General features: G+C 37.8%; 1 protein-coding gene across 1 annotated transcript in view; it reads right to left on the reverse strand.

Annotated features, from left to right (window-relative positions):
- dnah12 (dynein, axonemal, heavy chain 12) overlaps nt 1-19,240 on the reverse strand; it is a 30,438-nt gene that overhangs the window by 525 nt on the left and 10,673 nt on the right. The window contains exons 25-73 of the mRNA XM_016245235.1: nt 19,029-19,201; nt 18,682-18,834; nt 18,234-18,473; nt 17,887-18,132; nt 17,678-17,797; nt 17,487-17,596; nt 17,145-17,328; nt 16,913-17,053; nt 16,705-16,788; nt 16,393-16,581; nt 16,165-16,284; nt 15,892-16,080; nt 15,662-15,813; nt 15,207-15,345; nt 14,927-15,093; nt 14,549-14,804; nt 13,915-14,214; nt 13,461-13,639; nt 12,801-12,993; nt 12,302-12,463; nt 12,010-12,204; nt 11,700-11,833; nt 11,385-11,547; nt 10,600-10,680; nt 10,247-10,423; nt 9,792-9,923; nt 9,617-9,706; nt 9,387-9,527; nt 8,644-8,885; nt 8,400-8,547; nt 8,167-8,312; nt 7,834-8,048; nt 7,519-7,711; nt 7,228-7,420; nt 6,960-7,132; nt 6,732-6,872; nt 6,423-6,581; nt 6,183-6,327; nt 5,904-6,054; nt 4,519-4,772; nt 4,281-4,421; nt 4,054-4,191; nt 3,066-3,299; nt 2,798-2,986; nt 2,610-2,713; nt 2,308-2,512; nt 398-535; nt 210-301; nt 50-117 (exon numbers count right to left, since the gene is read on the reverse strand). Of these exons, the coding sequence (XP_016100721.1) occupies nt 50-117; nt 210-301; nt 398-535; nt 2,308-2,512; nt 2,610-2,713; nt 2,798-2,986; nt 3,066-3,299; nt 4,054-4,191; nt 4,281-4,421; nt 4,519-4,772; nt 5,904-6,054; nt 6,183-6,327; nt 6,423-6,581; nt 6,732-6,872; nt 6,960-7,132; nt 7,228-7,420; nt 7,519-7,711; nt 7,834-8,048; nt 8,167-8,312; nt 8,400-8,547; nt 8,644-8,885; nt 9,387-9,527; nt 9,617-9,706; nt 9,792-9,923; nt 10,247-10,423; nt 10,600-10,680; nt 11,385-11,547; nt 11,700-11,833; nt 12,010-12,204; nt 12,302-12,463; nt 12,801-12,993; nt 13,461-13,639; nt 13,915-14,214; nt 14,549-14,804; nt 14,927-15,093; nt 15,207-15,345; nt 15,662-15,813; nt 15,892-16,080; nt 16,165-16,284; nt 16,393-16,581; nt 16,705-16,788; nt 16,913-17,053; nt 17,145-17,328; nt 17,487-17,596; nt 17,678-17,797; nt 17,887-18,132; nt 18,234-18,473; nt 18,682-18,834; nt 19,029-19,201 (8,079 nt within the window). The remainder of the gene's footprint in view (nt 1-49; nt 118-209; nt 302-397; nt 536-2,307; nt 2,513-2,609; nt 2,714-2,797; nt 2,987-3,065; nt 3,300-4,053; nt 4,192-4,280; nt 4,422-4,518; nt 4,773-5,903; nt 6,055-6,182; nt 6,328-6,422; nt 6,582-6,731; nt 6,873-6,959; nt 7,133-7,227; nt 7,421-7,518; nt 7,712-7,833; nt 8,049-8,166; nt 8,313-8,399; nt 8,548-8,643; nt 8,886-9,386; nt 9,528-9,616; nt 9,707-9,791; nt 9,924-10,246; nt 10,424-10,599; nt 10,681-11,384; nt 11,548-11,699; nt 11,834-12,009; nt 12,205-12,301; nt 12,464-12,800; nt 12,994-13,460; nt 13,640-13,914; nt 14,215-14,548; nt 14,805-14,926; nt 15,094-15,206; nt 15,346-15,661; nt 15,814-15,891; nt 16,081-16,164; nt 16,285-16,392; nt 16,582-16,704; nt 16,789-16,912; nt 17,054-17,144; nt 17,329-17,486; nt 17,597-17,677; nt 17,798-17,886; nt 18,133-18,233; nt 18,474-18,681; nt 18,835-19,028; nt 19,202-19,240) is intronic.

Here is a 19,240-nt window from a genome sequence, read left to right on the forward strand (position 1 = left end):
ACAAACGCATGATATATGAACATAAATTAAAATCATGACATAACATTACTTGGTTTGATCCAGATGATAGGGACTGCATCAAATAACACTTTGGGATACTGTTCGGCCAACACTCCACTGCAAGAAAGAACATAATTAATGAAAAAAATTATAGCTTAGAAATTATTATATTATTTCCAGTGTCTTCCTGCCCTGGAAGGCATTCTTGCCTTTTTCTATCCCACCGAGCTCCATCCAGGAAAAGGCCATGAATGTAGACTCCATCTTCAGGCGATGAGTCGGAGGTGTCGAATGGCAGAACCTAAAGTAATAAAGAACAATTTGTAGCTCTCAAATCATCTCTTTTTTTATCTGATAAAAGATCTCTCAGCCATAGAACAGCTGCAGCAGAGGATACCTCATAATTAAAGCCAAGCAGGTCAATAGGGATGGAGTACTTCCTAGCGTAATTCTGCAAGGCACCTGATATGAAAGCCTGAGTGAAGAAAAACCCAGACAACCAGAATACATGGGGCTTCTGTGTGTCATACCACTCCTAGAAAAATAAAATGACACAGAGAGACACTAATTAATTAAAGGAATTAAAAAAAAAATATATATATATATGTATATTTTCATCTATTCCTGTAGAGCTGAATCTTCAGTCACATGATCCTTCAGAAATCATTCTAATATGCTGATTTGGTGTTCAAGTTGTGCTGCTTAAAGGGGTCATATGATGCGATTTCAAGTTTTCCTTTCTCTTTGGAGTGTTACAAGCTGATTGTGCATAGATAAGATCCCTGAAGTTGCAAAGACAGAGAGAGAGAGAGAGAGAGAGAGAGAGAGAGGGTGTCACATCACCGTGGAGTCAGCTGTCTTAAGCGTGGCTTGTGTACTGCAAACACATAACAGCTTCATCACTGTGTCTGTCACGCGACTCTGTTCCCCTTTTGGGCTTGAACTGATGGTAAAACTAATGACATTATTTACTGTCTTTACATTTATTTTGAAAGATGAAGCTCGCGATTATGGTAAGGGGCGTTACATTTCCGACGAGTGCTTGCGGTGTTCGGTCAATCACAATGCACTGGGTCAGCTGGCCAATCAGAGCAGACTGCGCTTGTCAAAGGAGGGGGCTTTGTAGAAAACGAAGCGTTTGAGAGAGGCGGGGCATAGAGGACCTACAATAATGTACAGTATTTGAAAAATAATAATTTTTTAACATTAAAGCATGTCAACATATTCTGTTACAGCAAATACACAAAATAATGATCTTTAAAAAAGCATCATATGACCCCTTTAATATTTTTGTGGAAACTGTGATGCAGTTTTTCAGAATTGTTTGATGAATACAAAGTTCAAAAGAACAGCATTTATTTAAAATATTAATCTTTTTGTAACATTTTGATGAATGCATCCTTGCTGCATAAAAGTATTAGTCTTTCAAAAAAAGCTTACTAACCGAAATATTTTGAAATATTAAAAAAATAAACTTCTGCACTATTTCTGTCACTAATCAAACGTTAGCAAATTTGTGACACAAATGTAAATTTTCGCTCAAATTTTTTATAAAAATGTTAATCATAACATGCATTGAAAATATGTAACCGTATTACATTAAAAAAAATCCTACTACTTGTTTATCCTTGTTGTTCCACTTCTGTTTCAGTTTTTATAACCATTTCTTACTATGTGTAAGTAAGTTGTTGTTTTTTTAGCATGTAAGTGTTATTTTTTAGGATTACTTATAAACTACTGTTGTTTGATTTGTATTATTTGTTATTTATTTAAATTATGTCTGAATTTATTATGTCTGTATAGGTCTTTTATTAAGTTTTAGTTTGATTTAATTTGAGTTATTTTAATACTTCAACAAACTAAATGAAAATGAAATATAAATGTGTATGTATATATACACATATATGTAGTTGTTTTTTTGGTGTTTGGCTTAGTGTTATGTTAGAATCATTATTATACTCTTATACCTTTTGTTCTTTAATATTTTGAATTGTTTTTAGCTTTATTTTTGTTTTTCATTTAAATGTTAAGTTTTGAAAGTTTGTTATATGCATTTGTCATTTTTATTTAATTTCTTTATTTTTTAAATGTGTATAAGTACTATTTATAAAGTTTTAGCTTTTAGTTTTGGATCTGTGTTTAGTTGTTTTAATACTACAATTGATTGCTTCTGTTGTCCTCATTTGTAAGTCGCTTTGGATAAAAGCGTCTGGTAAATGACTAAATAAATCAATAAAAATGCAAAACAAACATTTTCACTAGCTGTCTGATACTTTTAGACCCCATCGTCTGTGCATGATCACTGACCTGCAGAAATCTGAGTCTGGCTAAGAAGTCATTTACATAGCTGCCCAATGGCTTGAGACTAGGATAGGAGCATTTGGCCCACTTTTCTGGCACTTTCCCCACCAGCAGACTGCCAGCTATAGCCTCTAGCTCTGCATCCATCACCACCAGCCCCTTAATGGCCTTTATCAGGTTCTGCAGACTCACACGTATAGTGCTGCTCAAACTAAAAGAGTAAAGAACACAAAGATTACAGAATGAACACCATATGTGGAATTGTTTCTGTAGACATTTTGGATCTAAAATGAGCTCTGAGGACTCACTTGTTGTACCGCTGCATCTCCTGCACGAGCACCGTATTCATGCTCTCCTCATAACACACAGGAAACTTGACAAGGGCAGACTCAATGTCAAAGTTACCTGGAAGCTGCATGGCCAAAATCAGAATGTCAATAAATAACTGGCATATATACAAACACCTTTTTATCCCAATAACTTCTTATAATCGTACTTTAGACAGGATGTCATTTGCAATGTCCAGTAGAGTGGTATCCCCGCCAGAGCCGCCCCCTCCCTTTGAGCCCCCACCCTGGGTCAAGATGAGGGAATCAAATAGTAGTTTTGTCTGTTGAAGGTCTTTGGAGATGTCCACGTTCTCATGCATGCCGAACACCTCGGGATGCTGGGTAGAAGGTAGGTTCTGTGGAGCATATGCAGTGTATTGTACTGAGTTTTGAATTTAAAACGAGGTCAGCAGCTACTGTGTCACAAAGTCGTACCCTGATAAACTCCACATAGTCTTCATAGATGTACTTTGGAGGTGCGTGATAATTGCCACTGGGGGAGAAGGAGTAGCGTGGGTGCTCGATAATGTCTTTATTGTAGAAGTCAGCGAGGACTGTCATGAGTAGGCGGCGGTCCCAGTCATCAGTTACACGTCCTCCGTAGTTACACTCTCCAGTCAGATACGTGATGGCCTCAAAGGGAACCTCCTCGTACTCGTTCACAAAGAGCTGAGGAACAAAAAGAGAGAAAGACAATAAAATTATTCATACTGTTTTTCCAATCTTGGGCTAACAGATTTCAACTTTAATTTTGCAATATTATGGTCACATTTAATCTGTCAGGGATACTTCTTTCATGTCTTCATCATTTATTTTTGCTACTTTTAATATGATTTTTGCACTGTACAGATTTTATTGTTTAACCCTTGTCCATCAAAAAAGAAATAAATAAACGTAATTTTTTAACACTGATGATATGAGCAAAGAGTGAAATAAGCGTAGACAATTACAATATGTTTTTTTGTGAAAATTATTTACACTACCATTCAAAAGTTTGGGGTCAGTAAGGTTTTTCTTTAAAATAAATTAATACTTTTATTCAGCAAGGAATGAAATTGATAAAAAGTGACAGTAAAGACATGTATTATTAAAATGAATGCTGTTCTTTTGAACAAATGCTGTGCTTCTGCATCACAGTTCCACAAATATTAAGCAGCACAACCATTTTCAACATTGATAATAATAAGAAATGTTTCTTGAGCAACAAAAATTTGGTGTACAGTGAAAAGCTTAGAATATGAAAAATTATTTCATTTTAATATGAGACATTATTTAATTGTATTTACAATGCTAGTAGTTATGAAATTAGCCTTAGATGGATCAATAAGTCTGCCATTTTATTAATTTTAACATTTAATTTGCAATTAACTACAATGCACCATGTAGTGCAAAAGACACTGCGGTGAAAATTCAAGCACTTTACCTGCAGTTGTCTGATACTAATGCGCAGATCTGACTCGTTAAATCCATAAGGAATGTTCCATCCCAGTGGCCCAAACTTTTTTCTCTCCTGGACAAGAGCATGGAAGAAGCAAACTCCATACAGGAGCTTTTCCCAGACCTATAAAACAGCAGTCAGAAATAAAATACTATTATATCTGAAACATGATGAAGATTCAACATAAGACTGCAGACAGTCCCTCTACTCACTAGCTCTTTGTTAGGACAGGCTGCAAAGAACTCAGGGTCAGAGATGGGATCTGACAGATACGACTGCAACATGTTTAACCTCAAGCCAGTGGGAGGCTCATTGGTCATCTTCACTCCATTCTGCAAGATTGTTACTGGAAACTGGCAGAACAAAAACAAAACAAAAAAATCACAAACTTAAAGAAGATAAAGACAATTGTTTATTAAGGGATGTACAATATAAGTGTCCCATGGGTACCATTGGTGATGGGTAGCTGGTGAGCCAAAGACGGAAGTTTGGATGGCATGTTTCAGGGCTGAGGTCCTCACAGATCTTCTCCAAAGTGGACATCCAAGACACAGCCAAGTGGCAGTTCTGTAAGCACACCCAGGTGCCCTCCTTCATGGCAGAGCGGATCATCTTCACTGCTATGGGGCCCTGACCTTGGCCCAGAGAGATCGATTTAAACTGGGAGCCACCCATGTTCTTATCATTGGCAAATTTCAGCAGACCTAAAAAAAAATTGGGGGAAAACAGTGTTTCTATGTAGTATTTGACTTGTATCTTTAACAGGTTTTAAGTGTTCACCTGCTATTATATTAGGTCAAGTTAATTTTATTTAATTTAATTTTTTAATATAGCGCCAGATCACAACAGAAGTCATTTAAAATTACCTAAGACTATTTAAACATGTTGAGCTTATGAATGCAATGACCAATCAGAGGTGTTCAGATGAGTCATCGCTAAAAAGCCATGTTTTCTTCACTCGCTCGCTGACTGAATACCTCTTTCTGGCGAATTCTCTCATCAGAAACAACAAAGTGCAAATGTGTGAATGAATCTGTAAGATATTAATTTCATAGTGTAAACAGCTTCAGTGATTTTAATGGGAGTTTATGAGAGTGCTTGAACTAGATTGTCAGTGAAAATGTTCTTTGCTCTCTTTACAATGAAAGTGTTATGATTAGTAGCCTAATTTGCATGACGCCCCTGGTGTACATAATACTACTAATACTATTAGTACTACAACTAAAATGATTAAAACTTTAATTTTAAAGAAATAATCACACAACATTTCTTCCATGTTGTATTATATTGTTTATAGTAAATCCCCTTTTTTTGCCAAAAAAAAAGTTTGTTTAATTTTCAATAATTAAAAGATAAATGAAATTAATGTATTATGCCTTCATTTGATAACCAGAAAAATGGAAATACACAACACAGAATTTCTGAGGGGGAAAAAAGCATTTCATAAGGCTATTTTAAGAATAAATTTGGGGAAAAATAAAACGGATTTCAGAGGGCCCTACACAGGTAAGCAAACTCCCACAAGCTAACATATCTTGTCAATCAACAAGCTGGATGTTTCTGCATGGGTTTGTTGCATATGCAATAATTTAAAAGTCTGGTAGCATGTGATCCTCAGTAGTTTAGTGTATGATGCCCGGTTTTTCTCTGTAACATTTCTAAAGCCTGCAAATGTATAATGCCCTGTGTTTTGAAATCTGTTCAGATTTTAAAAGTCGTGTAGTGTTTTCCAACCTCAAGTGTTTACCATGAACATACTTCATGAAAAATTAAGTACACTCTAAACAAGATAAATGTTTAACTGTCCTATTTAACTGAAGTAATAAAGCACTCACTAGCCATAGGATCTGCTCCAGGAGAGAGTACAAACACCAGTGGAATGGTGCAGTTGGAGTCACTGTAGCTCTTACTGAGGTCAAATGGAGGTGGTTCAACAAATCTCTTTCCCAATTTGTCAGTCACAAATTTGCTGATTGCTGGCTCAATCTTTGAAGAAAGGATAAAGTGAAATTAAAATAACTGGGCAAAAAATTTCTGTGAGTGATGTGCTGCATTTATTACTTTTTAATGACTATGATAAGAACATGTCAATTTCAAACTCAATGAGAACTCACTTTATCAGGTCTAAGGCCTCGGTAAATGATAATTTTTTGAAGTTCATTGAGTTTATCACACCAGGGCTTGGGCAAAGCTGTGTTGTATGGCTCCTTGCTGTCATAAATTGGCAGGAAAATCTCAGGACTCTTAATGAAGCTCTCCCTATATTTAGTCAAAGGAATGTGTCAGTATCAGCTGCAGAAGCATTGATATGTAACATTTCAGTCATTTCAGAAGGCATAGCAGAGACTTCATACTTGAGGCCCTCAAGGGCAGGAAGATCACTGGCCCGGCAGATCTCATCCCAGCTCTTGTCAGGCAACCAGTTTGGATCAGGGTTGGCAACGTTGTTCTGTAGACCCACACCTCCAGTGAGCAGGAACATAAATTCAGAGTACTCGATCTCCTTCTTAGCCCTTAGAAAGATCAAGTTTAGTGCACAGATTCAATCAAGACCATATATACTTGGACATAAGTTTAATCATGCTTTTATGAAATCTGACAGTAATATGACAGCGTTGCTTTTATCTAGTAATATTCAAGACTGTACTAAAGTTTGAACTTACAGCAGTAGGTTAGAACAGAGCAGGAACGAGAAGAGGAGTTTGTCCTTCTCAAACAGTGAACGGCACACGTTGCAGTACAGGTTATAGGTGAAATGATCAATCAGGTATCTGAGTCTCTTCTCTAGATTCTTTGATTTATTGCTGTGAAATCCATATGCACAATAAATGCAAATGCAAATAAAAATGATTGATGCAGAATTTTTTAACTCATGTGCAGTTATTCCCCACCTGTCATGTATGGAGTTGACATAGAGGTTGACAAACCAGTTGAGAGAGTATTGATACATGGGGTCGATGTTGGCCAGGTCTGCGATACTAAAGAAGAGGATGGAGGAGTGCTTAGCAATGGCTCTGTAGCCTTCCCTCGACTCAGCTATTTCAATCTCAGTCTTCTCTGCGATCTGAATATTCACAGAAAGGCACAGAGGTCAAACCAGAAACTCTCATGGCGTTAATAAAGGGATTTCATCTAAACCAGCTCTTTAATGCACTACACCTGCTGTTTTTTAGTTATCTCATTAGACATGATCTTGGCAGCATCCAGGATCTGGATGGCACTCTCGTCTTCCAAGATGTTCCCCTCTGAGGACTGCAGAGTTTCAAGGATTTGGTCCTCGATCTCCTTAAGCTGCTTCTTATTGGCTGCAGACTGAAGAATCAGGGCATTTCTCTCCTCTTCTAATTCAGGCCTGAGGGAAAACAGAAGAGAAGTACTGTATCTTACAGGCAAAGACACTAATTCCGAAATATATTTTTCAGGAAAACAAAGGAATAAAATCAGAATCACCTCTCTTTTGCTACCACAATGCCAAGTAGCTGGTCTTCAAGGCCCTCTGGCGTAATCATGAAGTTAAGCAGACATACTTTGGTAGCTAGCTCAGGCAGGTAATGAGGGTTCCTCAGCTTTGTAGAGATGTAAAAGCGGAAGTCACTCGAATACTCAATTACACTTTCGCCCAATCTGATACAGTCCACACCCCCTACAAAAAGAAAGCAGGAACTCACTTTGACTTTCAACCCCTCTTTGAGAGTCAAATTAATCATGTAATCAAAATAATCTTTAAACAAGAACTTATTTAAAAGAGTTGTTTAAGTAAAACACCTTGCTTGAAAACTTGTTTGAGGAGCAGAGGCTCTAAGGAAGGATCGAGCTCCTCTCCTACGTTCTCCAGCAGCAGTGGAGTACCAAACTGGATGCAGTTCTCAAGTGTTCTCATGTAGTCGGCATCAGTTAGCTTGATCACATTCAGGTTATGCTCCCGTTCTGAGTTTTTCACCCATTTGTTGGCCTGACCCTGAGGATCTATCATTAACGGCCTGGCAAAGAGAAAATCGGGTGGTAAAACATAACGCTTTGGTTCTAAAGTCAGAAGAAAAGACTTGTCATTATTTGTAACACAAGATTTCGAAATTATTTGGCTTTGTTGAGTCATACCATCTTCTGGAGTTGCTCACTATAACACCATTATCAATGGAGAAGCTGTCGGTGGGAAGACCAGCAATATTCCAGGCCCTGATCTTGATTGGATCACCAAGTGTCTTACTTAGAGAGAAGTCATCAGAGGATGGGATCTTCTTGGACTGAGTAGAATGAAAACATTGAATAAACGACACTAAATATTCATTTGCAAACAAGACCAGTCTTCACTGAGATGAGCAGTGCAATACCTTGCAGAGCGTGGCCCACATTTTAATACAGTCATGGCGGAAGCTGGCAGTGAAAGCTCCCAGGTAAGCAATAACACCAGCAGATATTAGCACATCACCTGTCAAGTTATCATATGTGCACTGAAGGTCATTGGCTGCTTTCGACCACCTATGTAGAAATACAGGGACGCATACTCTGTTGGCTCAAATATAGGAATTAACTGACAGCATAGATTTCTAAGATTTGGTTGTAGTTGATTGAAACCTGGATTTTTCTCCTCCTAAACCTCCAATTAGCTTCTCGGCTCTCTCCAGCTTGCGAGCACAGAGGTCCACCTGGAACTCCAGCTGAGCTTTCTCTTCAGTCTTTTCCTCCAAAGTCTTCTGCAGTGAGGCCAGACGATCCTCCACCTCCTTTAGCTCTGCCCTCTTCTGGTTTAGCAGGGCCATAGTGGTGGCCAGGGATTCCTGGGCTACAATAAGGTTGGCTTTCTTAGGTGCCACCACCTAAGAGAGAAAATTATTTTAATCTCATTAAGAGGTATGGGGGAAGTCAAAAGTGCATGTGGATACTAAATTATTAAGGGGGAAGTCGTGGCCTAATGGTTAGAGAGTCGGACTCGTAACCCAAAGGTTGCGGGTTCGAGTCTCGTACTGGCAGGGATTGTAGGTGGGGGGAGTGAATGTACAGCGCTTTTTCCCACCTTCAATACCACGACTGAGGTGCCCTTGAGCAAGGCACCGAAGCCCCAACTGCTCCCCGGGTGCCGCAGCAGTGTGTGTGTTCACTGCTGTGTGTGTGCACTTTGGATGGTTTAAATGCAGAGCACTAATTCCAAGTCACGTCACGTATGAAACAATAAAAAAAGTATAGATTTCCTTATAATAGAAAGAAATATGAAAGCAAAACAACATAAAACTTAACTATTTGTATGTAACTATCTAATAATTGTTGTAGAGAAGGAAACTACTGTTACTGGTGAGAGATACAGATGAGGGTCTATCTACCTTTGCCACTCTGTCATAAACCTCCATTGCAGTGATCCATCTGCAAAGCCCCTCAGCTGCAGATGAGGCCTTGGCCACTTTGGTGGGGTCAAAGTCAGGGTTGGTCATGTACTCACTACGGATTTTATGCATCACTTGAGCCTGTCACAAAACAACACCATTAAAATACATCAACTGCAGTGTTACGAAACAACCTACTGTACACACCCTACATAACAAAAAAGACTTACAGGGATGTTGTCTTTGTCATACTCCTTCAGATCTTTGAGGAAATTCATGTCCCCTAGCAGCTTCTTGCTTGGACCCCAGTAGTCAAGAATCTATCAGAATAGATATCATGCTGTCAGAAAAAAACAAAAACAAAGAAAGCTCTAGTCATGTGACCTGTCTAGACTCGCTTTTGACCTTCTGTCCGGTTCCAGCAGGATCATTGATCTTCTCTGGTTTGATGTCCTTCATTACACACACCGCTGCCATCACTAGCTTCACTCCTGATGGAGGGTTCTTCATTGATTTTACAATGGTCACATCAGCTGGCTGAAATCACAAATCAACCCACACCTTTTATAATAATCTATAATTTTATAAACCACAATTTCCAACATTAAATCATACATGAATAATTATAGGGCTTTATCGATATTCTTTAAAAATTCTGGGTAGGGTTCGATATAATCCCAAAGTATTAAATTTCTGCAATTCTGCATTCAGCATGACCTGATTAACATACTTACATGTATATTTTTTAGATAATTATCATTATAGATTTTTTGTAAAATGTTTAAATGTTCCCCGTGTCCGAATATGCGGACTTTCTTACGATATAGTGTGAAAAGCACTATGTAAAATAGGTAGTTGACCTTGAGTGTGTCTAGGGCAGACAGTGCAGCCTCCATTGCAGGGATGGCCTCGGCCAAGTCACTCTCACACTCATTCTTCAAAGCCTGGGCTTCATTTGCTTTTAGAGTAGCTGTTTCTTCATCCACACGGACAAGTTTGCTTTTTGCCTCAACCTCCACTGACTCAACCTCTATCACCTGAGAAGAGAAACATGTAGCTAAAACATGCAGGCAAACGTTTATCAAAATTAAGATAACATACCTGAAATACTACTATAGGAACAACAGAAAAACTGTAAATCTATTCAATGGTAGTACAAAATGAACATTTGCTTTAAACACAGTACTGTAAGATAGATGCCAATGTTTCTTACTTTCATTATTTTGGTGTTGTCAATCTTAGCCTGTTCTAGTTTAGGCTGCAGGTCCACCAGCTCCTTCTTCATTTCACTCACCTAAACCAGCATAAATGCATTAAAATGTGTGCTGTCAAACAATTAATTGGCCGGGTTGTTTCAACCCAACTTTGGGTCAAATATGGACTAACCCAACAGTTGGGTAAAATTTTTACATAAAATTTTTTACTCAAAAGTTGGGTTAGGCCATATTTGACCCAAAGTTTGGTTGAAACAACCCAGCATTTTTTTAGAGTGTATAGTGATTTATCCTATATAGTGCTTGCATAAAGCAAGTAGTGCATACAAAGATACGTAACAGCTAAATTACAGGTGTAAGTCATTGTAAGCCCCTTTTGAGGCACGCGCAAGCCCCCCCCCAGTTATATATTTAAAAAAAACAAGTGGGCTCCCCCAAAGACCACGGTATAGTTCGAACACTGCACACATGCACATATACAGTATATTGTGAAAATAATATTTCCATGTATTTCCATGCATATATTTATATAATATATAAATATATTTAATATATAAACATAACATATTTGTCTTAAATATATATTTGCATGTGTGTGTATTTATTTATACATAATAATAGTACACACATATATTATGTAAACAAAAACTTTTATTTTGGATGCAATTAATTGTGATTAATCGTTTGACAGCACTAATTAAAATCATATTTCTGCCTCACTGACCATGATTAAAAAGGCTGTGAAAAAGATCTATTTTAGCACATTAATTAATAGACACATTACCTGAGACTCTGCAAAAGCCAGTTTGTCCAATCCATTTGTATATCTGTTTTTAGCACTCATAACAGTGTCTCGTTTTTGAGTGAGAAGAAGTCTGAAGGCAGCTATGAGCTCCAAGTAGGAAGTAGGAGTCACATAGTTATGGCGGCCCAGCTCTGACAAAAACCTGCAAAGATTACATAATTTTATAATCAATTGTGTTCTACAAGCCACAAGTAAAATAAACTGTTCTGTCATCATTTACTCACCTATTTTCCGTGAATTTTCTAGGAACTCCCCCTTTAACAGATCATACTAACTTTGATATAAACATCATACCTGTGAGACAGATCAATAGCAGAAGTGTGGAAGGTCTTGCAGATTGGCACGATTTCCTGTCGCTCAAGATCACTCAGCTCCAGTGTCTCCAAGAACTTATTAGCCACTCGCTCCAAAGCTTCTTCAGGCCATGGCTTGGGAGATCAGAAACTAAACTGTAACTTCACTTTCAGAGGAGGTTTATATTCAAAACTGGCTTAATTGGTGATTTTTTTATTTATAACATGAATAGAAGCAGTTAATTTAAAAGTTTCTCCAAACACAACAAGAAAATGCTTAACCATCTCTTCACTGTTCTAGCCAACCTCACCTGAAACCAATCTATGGTGCAGCAGTTAATCAGGGAAGGGAACTGTCTCAGGCGGTTTCGGAAGGCATCTCCTATTGGGCTGAAGGCCGCTACTATATGTAGGTTCTCTCTGCAGCGAGTCACAAAATAAGCAAACAGAGCCAGAGGGCTGAACTCCACATTTTTATTCCCAGCTTGAGCAATGGGACGTACAGCCTGAAGAGGATACAGAGAAAAACACCGGAAAATAAAATAATAAAACAATATAGGTCTCTACACATCAATAAGTTTTTATATGATAATTGTATCTTACCTCCATGATTTCTTGCTTTTCATCCACAGCAAAGATGTTTGGTACCTCTCCTGTGTTTAAAATGCTGTCCACATCTTCTAAAAAGGCTTCATCCTTTATCTGAGCATCAGTGAGCAGGAAGACCATTTTCTGGCCCTTTACTCCAGCATTCTTCATCAGGCGCTAGACAACACAAAATCCATTAGTGGGCACATTTGACTTCTAAATATCTTCATGCTGCTCTTTTCCATACAACCGTTCAAAGTTACCAGGGGCTGTCAAGCTCCAAAAATATTGCAATGAATACTTGCAATATTGCACACAAGTAGTGCTTTAATGGTGTTTGTTGACATCCCCTGGTTGAAACAAATTGTCACATGGATTCGAGCTGCATGAAGATTTATCACAAAAAAAAAATCTTCTTTTGAGCTTCACTCAAACAATAACAGCATACAAGCTTGGAATGACATGATGGTGAGTAAATAATGAAAAATTTTAATTTTGTTTAATTACCCCATACCTTTAGATCATCTCTCCATTCATTCATGCCATAGCTTTTGGAGATCTCAGGCTGGAACAGAGTCATATTAGCCATAAAAGTGGCAAGCCTGGTGATGGACTGGCGGCCACTGCCTCCAACTCCAACCAACAAAGCATTTCCCCCTGGCTGTTTTAACACACGGCTGATCCTGGACAGGTGCTCCAGGACATAACTACACAAATGAACAAGGGAGACAATCAATCAAAAATGTCACACTTCTGCTCTCTTAAAAGTATTGTTCACACAGAAATAAAAATTGTGTCACCACATACTCACCCTCATGTCTTGCCAAACCTGTATGAATTTCTTTCTTCTGTGGAACACAAAAAAAGATACTTCGAAGAATGTTGGTAGTTAAACAGTTTCAGTTTCTAATAACTTCCACTGTATGGACAAACAATGCAATGGAAGTCAATGAGAACCAAAACTGTCTGGTTATCAACAATCATCAAAACGTCTTCTATTGGGTTCCACCAAAAAAAAAAAAGTAAGCCATACAGTTTTGAAATTTCATGAGGGTGAGTAAATGATGACAGAATGTTCATTTTTGGATAGACTATTCATTTAAGATGATTCCTGTTGGAAAATTGCAGTATGTGGCATCATGCACTAAAGCGTAAACAGCTTTTTAAAAGTTACCGGAATATGACCAAGTTCATGCGGTTCTTGTGGGTTTGGTTGTACTCTTCCAGACAGGCTTCTACCACCTCACTGAAGCGCTCCATGGAGGGAACCTCTGCATACAGCCTCTCACTTTCATCCACGTCAGGGGTCATATAATCTCCAAATAACAAATTCCTCATATTCTCCTCACAAATCTGAGGAAAAACAACAGGAAAAAAAAAACTAACCATTTTGGTTTCATATGATTAAAATTGACTTTGTATTCATCTCTGGAAAGCAAGGCAGTATTTTTGTCCTACTAAATTAAGGCTTTTTCATTAAAAATATATACATTTTGTTATAACTTGACATTTATTTTAGAAAGTTGCCTAAGATATTAAGATAATACATACTAAATTACTGTAATTTTAAGTAATCATTTAATGAATGAGAAATTCTAAAGAAGCCTTGGATGTTTTTTTTAACGTACAGGTTTGTTACCATCCTGAAGATGTTCAAAGACTGTGTCAAAGTTTTCCTTGAAGTGCTCCTTCACAATATTGCTTATGAGTGAGAAGAGCCAGGCTCGGTCCTGGTCATCCACAAGGCGATCATAGAAGATGCGGTACAATTCGTGTACGAAAAGCCTGATCATTGTTCGCTTGTTTGCAAGTGATTCCTTCTTCAGTAGCAGGCAGCCCTGCACTACTCGTGAGAAATCTCTTAGGTTGAAAGTGTAATGAGACTTAGCTGGGGTGGGAAGGAGACTTTCTATAGCCTTTTTGTAAACCTATTTCACACAGAACACAGAATTACACAATATAAATTAATACAGAAAAAAACAAACAAGTGATTTATATACCATATACCAATATACCATTCAAGAGTTTAGTCTGAGTAAGCCTTTGCTTTTTAAAAGAAAGAAATTAATAATTTTATTCAGCAAGGATGCATTAAATCACAGGAATAAATTACATTTCAAAATATATTCAAATAGAAAACAGTTAAGTTGTAGAATATCACAAAATGACTGTTTTCTTTGTGAGAATAAAAGACTTCTTTCAAAAACATTAAAAAACCATTCCAACTTTTGAACGGTACTTTATATACTGTACATGACTTACCTCAAGTGTTGCAGTGACTATCTGATTGCCAATCGGGAAGCAGTCAGATGGGAAGTCATTGGTCCGGAGGTAAAATGTCACAACATTAGAGAAAATGCGCACCATGGTCTCATCACTGAATGAATTGATGCTGCAGATGTTAAAATGGCGTAGAAAACGAGGAGTTACTGCATTCCTCCCACCACCAGGGGGTCCCATGGCAGCGATCAGTTGCAGGTCCATAAGGGTGATTTTTGAGGTGTCCTTAAGGTCATACCTACAACATAAGGACTCTATTACAGAGTTCTATAAGCTCAGCTCTATAACAGCACATAAGAGCAAAGAGTAAAAAGACTAGGACAGATAACTGATTTATAGTGTATTCAAGTTTTCATTTACCAGTTCCCATGGTCAAAATACTGACGAAGCAGCTCAATTGGGGGTTGTGCACCAAACACCTCTTTTGCTGGCATATTCATGTCATCCACAAAGATGATGCATTTCTTTCCCATGGGAGGTCCATACACTCCCTTTCGCCTCTTGTCTAGTCTGGACATAATAATGTTCTAGAGGATAAAGAGAGCACTTGTGTTATAGAAAAATACTACTGAAAAATTAAATGGATTAATTTCAACAATATATTGACTGTATGGTGAGTAGGAAGTATCCTGGTGGTTACCTGCGTCTGATTGGCACTGGTGCGAGCAGAGAAGTTGACGAAGAAGGGAAGGAAGAGTTCTTTGTCGAGATTGTTCATTAGTTTTTCTTTCACATAAACAGACTTTCCTGTGCCTGTGGGGCCGACGAGCAAAAGAGGCCTAAATCAAAGTGAAAAACAAGAAAAATGTTTAACAATTTTGGGTCAATAAAACAAATTAAAATGAATATAAGTTAGTGCAGTGGTTATAAAGCGGGGGTTCAGCAAATTTCCAAAGTCGTTGCAGGATGACTTAAAAGTATTTAAATTAATAAATTATTATTAATATATTAAAATAATGCAACTCTATTGTAAATTAAAATGTTTGAAAAAACTAAATCAAGATGTAACCTTAAAAAAAACCAAAATCATATTTCTTTCTCCCCTCAAAACCCACTGGTTTAATGTTTGTCAAGATATTAAAATAGAATACTTACATCCCATACTGAATGCAGAGATCCATTAAGTAAGTATATCGCACAGTGTCAATTGTGGGAACAATGATGTCCTGTACTTTGGTATTCTTGTCACCTAATAGTGCATTTCTGATCGACTCATTCCAGTGGACCCAACGACCTTTTCCTTTGAACTAATTTGAAGTAAAAAGAGTAATTTTCCAGAGTAATATCTCTCAAATTGGCATACTACTGCATTACTATATACCAACCTCATAACTGTAGTCATAGACAAGACCTTTCTCTTCAAATGGACACTCCCATTTAGACACAGCAGCAGGTATGGGGTAGTTTTCTGCCTTTCCTGAAATTATTTCTCTCAAAAACTGATCAAATCGACTGCGGCTGTCTGTATCACAGCATCCACCGACAGACCAAACCAGGGCAAAGGCAAAAGCTGCCTGCATAGGCCAGAATAATTCATGTTTACAAATTTAACTGCATTCTGATGAGTTGTACATTGTACCTTTTACATGAATAATTACCATGATCCATGTACGTATGTTTTTGTTCCCTGGATCTTCATCTAAAGGCCCAGTCAGCAGCATCTCAAAGAGTCGCGTGAGAGACACAACAGTATTACTGTTGCTGGTGGGAATGACCTCCTGGAATATTAAATTCAATGAGCTCTGACTGATTTGTTGACAACGTCTAAGATCAAAAATAATCTAATGTGATTATGCTATAAGCAATTCATTATGTAAAACAATTACCCGACACTGTTTGCGTAATAAAACAAGTGCAGGAGGAAGTAACCACTCAAAGAGCTGCTGCAGTAATGTGGAATTGTCTTGTGACTGAAGTGGGTCAGGAAGTGTTCTCATCCATGATAGGACCAGAGGAGTCCATCCTAGCTGAGATGGCTCCATGTAGATCATTCCACAACGACTCACTGTGGCTGGCTAATTCAGGAATTAAAAATTGTTAGTACAATATAGATAATGAAGGCTGAAGTGGTTTTGAATTTGCTTCATATATGGATAGTGCGTAGGTTTAATATTCAATAATGAGATAGGCTGACTCACAGAGGCTTGTGACAGATCCATGGCCTCAAAAATCAGACTCATCTGATTGGACATCTGGATAATCTCCCCACTCATGAGGCATAGCTAAAATGTAACAAAATTTCAGTTATTATATACATGTTATTTACATGATAGGAAGATCTGCTATCATGTAGCATATCCATCGATAGATATGCTATCATGTCATCCTAAAATAATGTTAACTTGCCTTTTTGTTGTCATCCAGCACAGTGTTCATGCTCTCAATCCAAAGCGTGTCTATGGGGCCATCGAACACCACCCATTTCCTGTCTGGGGTGTCACTTGAGGCAAATTCTCGAAAGCTGTTTGCCACAATCCCATCTGTCCACTAATAAAATAAAAATGCACAAGTAAAAAAAAAAAGCACAAATAAACAAACAGTTGCTTTTTATAATATGATGCAGAAACCAAGCTCCTACCTCATGGGAGACAGGATCAAACTGACCAAACACTTGGCCCATCGTTATAGATTTAGGATTGACAGTTTGATACACAACTTTTTCTTCCTCATTATAGCCCCTCTCATTCATCAGGGTCAAAGTATCAGCAAGAACATGAAGTACTTTGGTTTTTCCAGCAAATGGTTCTCCAACAAGCATGAACCTATGGAATAATGTATTATACAATGTATTATGAAAATGCATGGATAAAAATTACTATAACATTAATGTAAAATAAAATGTAATATTACATTTGCATTTAGAATGACATATTTTACATTACCAGTTTAAATATTATTGGTAAGGGAAATACCAACTTACCCATGACGAACTATCATCATCTCATAAGTTTGAATTATTTTGTCCAAGAAAACCTTTACAGGTTGCACATTGTGATTTTTGCTGCACTCTTGAGCACATTCCAGGAATAACTATTGCATATGAACAAAATGTAATTAAAATATTGTATTCATCATTACAAATCTAAATTAAAAACATTAAGCAAAGTGTACCTTATAATCTGCCACAGGTAGTGAAATTCCTGGGAACAGGTCACTAGTGATTCCATTGAAAAGAGGGATATCATGGGAGAGAAACTTGGGCTCATTTACATCCTTGATGGACCGTAGAAGCTAAAACAAAGAGAGGGTAATGTATCTGATTTTAACTAGCTTTTGGTATAAGACACTGGGTTAACTAGACTTCCATTTCATTAACTTACAAGTATATCCTCATTTTCATCTGGAAATTTGAGTTTGAGATTCCCAGCAGCCACCAGCACTGCTTTAACAGCTCTCATCCCATAGTCATAGTGGAACTGAGAAGACAGCTGCTCAGAGCACAGTCTGTAGGTCATCACAATCTTCACTGAGAGAGGCTTAGCATTGAGGAAGCCATACGAGTACAAGGAGATCTCAGCGATCAGTGCATAGTTAGGCACCATCATGGCCACTGTCCTAAACAAGACCTAAACAAAAATAACATGAACATAGAACAGTAAAGTTAAAGCCATGTTAGATAACGTGATCTTAATGAAACAATTTACCCATAATACACACAAAAAAACACCTTGAGGTTATCAGGGAGTTCAGATCGGCCAGCGTATCCAGGGTTCATGGTGATGGCCACAAAACAGTTGGGGTTGAGGCGTAACTCCGTTCCCTCAAAGTCAAAATACTCAAGTTTCATTTCTATGGCCCTCTGAATGCATAGGATCTGCTGAGCCACCACAGACAGCACCTCCAACTCAATCCGGTTAAATTCGTCAAAGCATGCCCAGGCACCAGAAGACGCCAATCCCTTGAAGAACTATAAAAGAATATTCAGGCAAACGCTGACTTGAGATTTTATATGAGAGTTTATGTTATTTACAGAGCCCATTCAGCAAATGCTAGATAAACTGATGATTATAGCCTAATGAAATTTGAGTGCAAGAGATGACCGTGCTAAAGTTTCTGAGTTTTGACAAGTCCTTGAACATAATTCTAGCTCTTCATTTGAAACAAGACCCTCTCACCTTCCCCATGGCTAGATAGTCAAGGCCATCTGAGCAGTTAAACACCACACACTGCACAGCAAGGGCTTTGGCCAGATCTTTGGTGGTCTCAGTTTTGCCTGTGCCTGCGGGTCCTTCAGGAGCTCCACCCAAATTCAAATAAAATGCTCCAATCTTTAAAAGAGGACAATAAACCAGATATCAGAAAAGGAAATAACTATGCCTCAAACATAATAAATATGTAGCTGGCATGATTAGTGTTAATTTAATAAATAAATTGTCACAACTATTTGAGTATTTTCTGTATTCTCATAACATAATAGCAAAGCATAATAAATAGCATAAAATAAATTTGCCCTTTAATATACCAAAGTTCGGTAACATCTGTCTGTCAACGGTGTGATGACCAAGCGAGGAGAGTTTCCAAGGTATTCATAAGCATACTTGACATCACAGTTTATAATGCGGACACGGACATTGTCACCAGCCCAATAGTAACGTAGCTGAGCAAGCCACTGGAAATCTGTCTCACTAGAAACTCCTGAAATGGATATTGAAAGTTAAAAGTTTTTAAATGAAA

The sequence above is a fragment of the Sinocyclocheilus grahami genome, unplaced genomic scaffold, assembly GCF_001515645.1.
Source record: "Sinocyclocheilus grahami isolate Dianchi unplaced genomic scaffold, SAMN03320097.WGS_v1.1 scaffold747.1, whole genome shotgun sequence".
In the NCBI taxonomy this organism is placed as follows: Eukaryota; Metazoa; Chordata; class Actinopteri; order Cypriniformes; family Cyprinidae; genus Sinocyclocheilus; species Sinocyclocheilus grahami.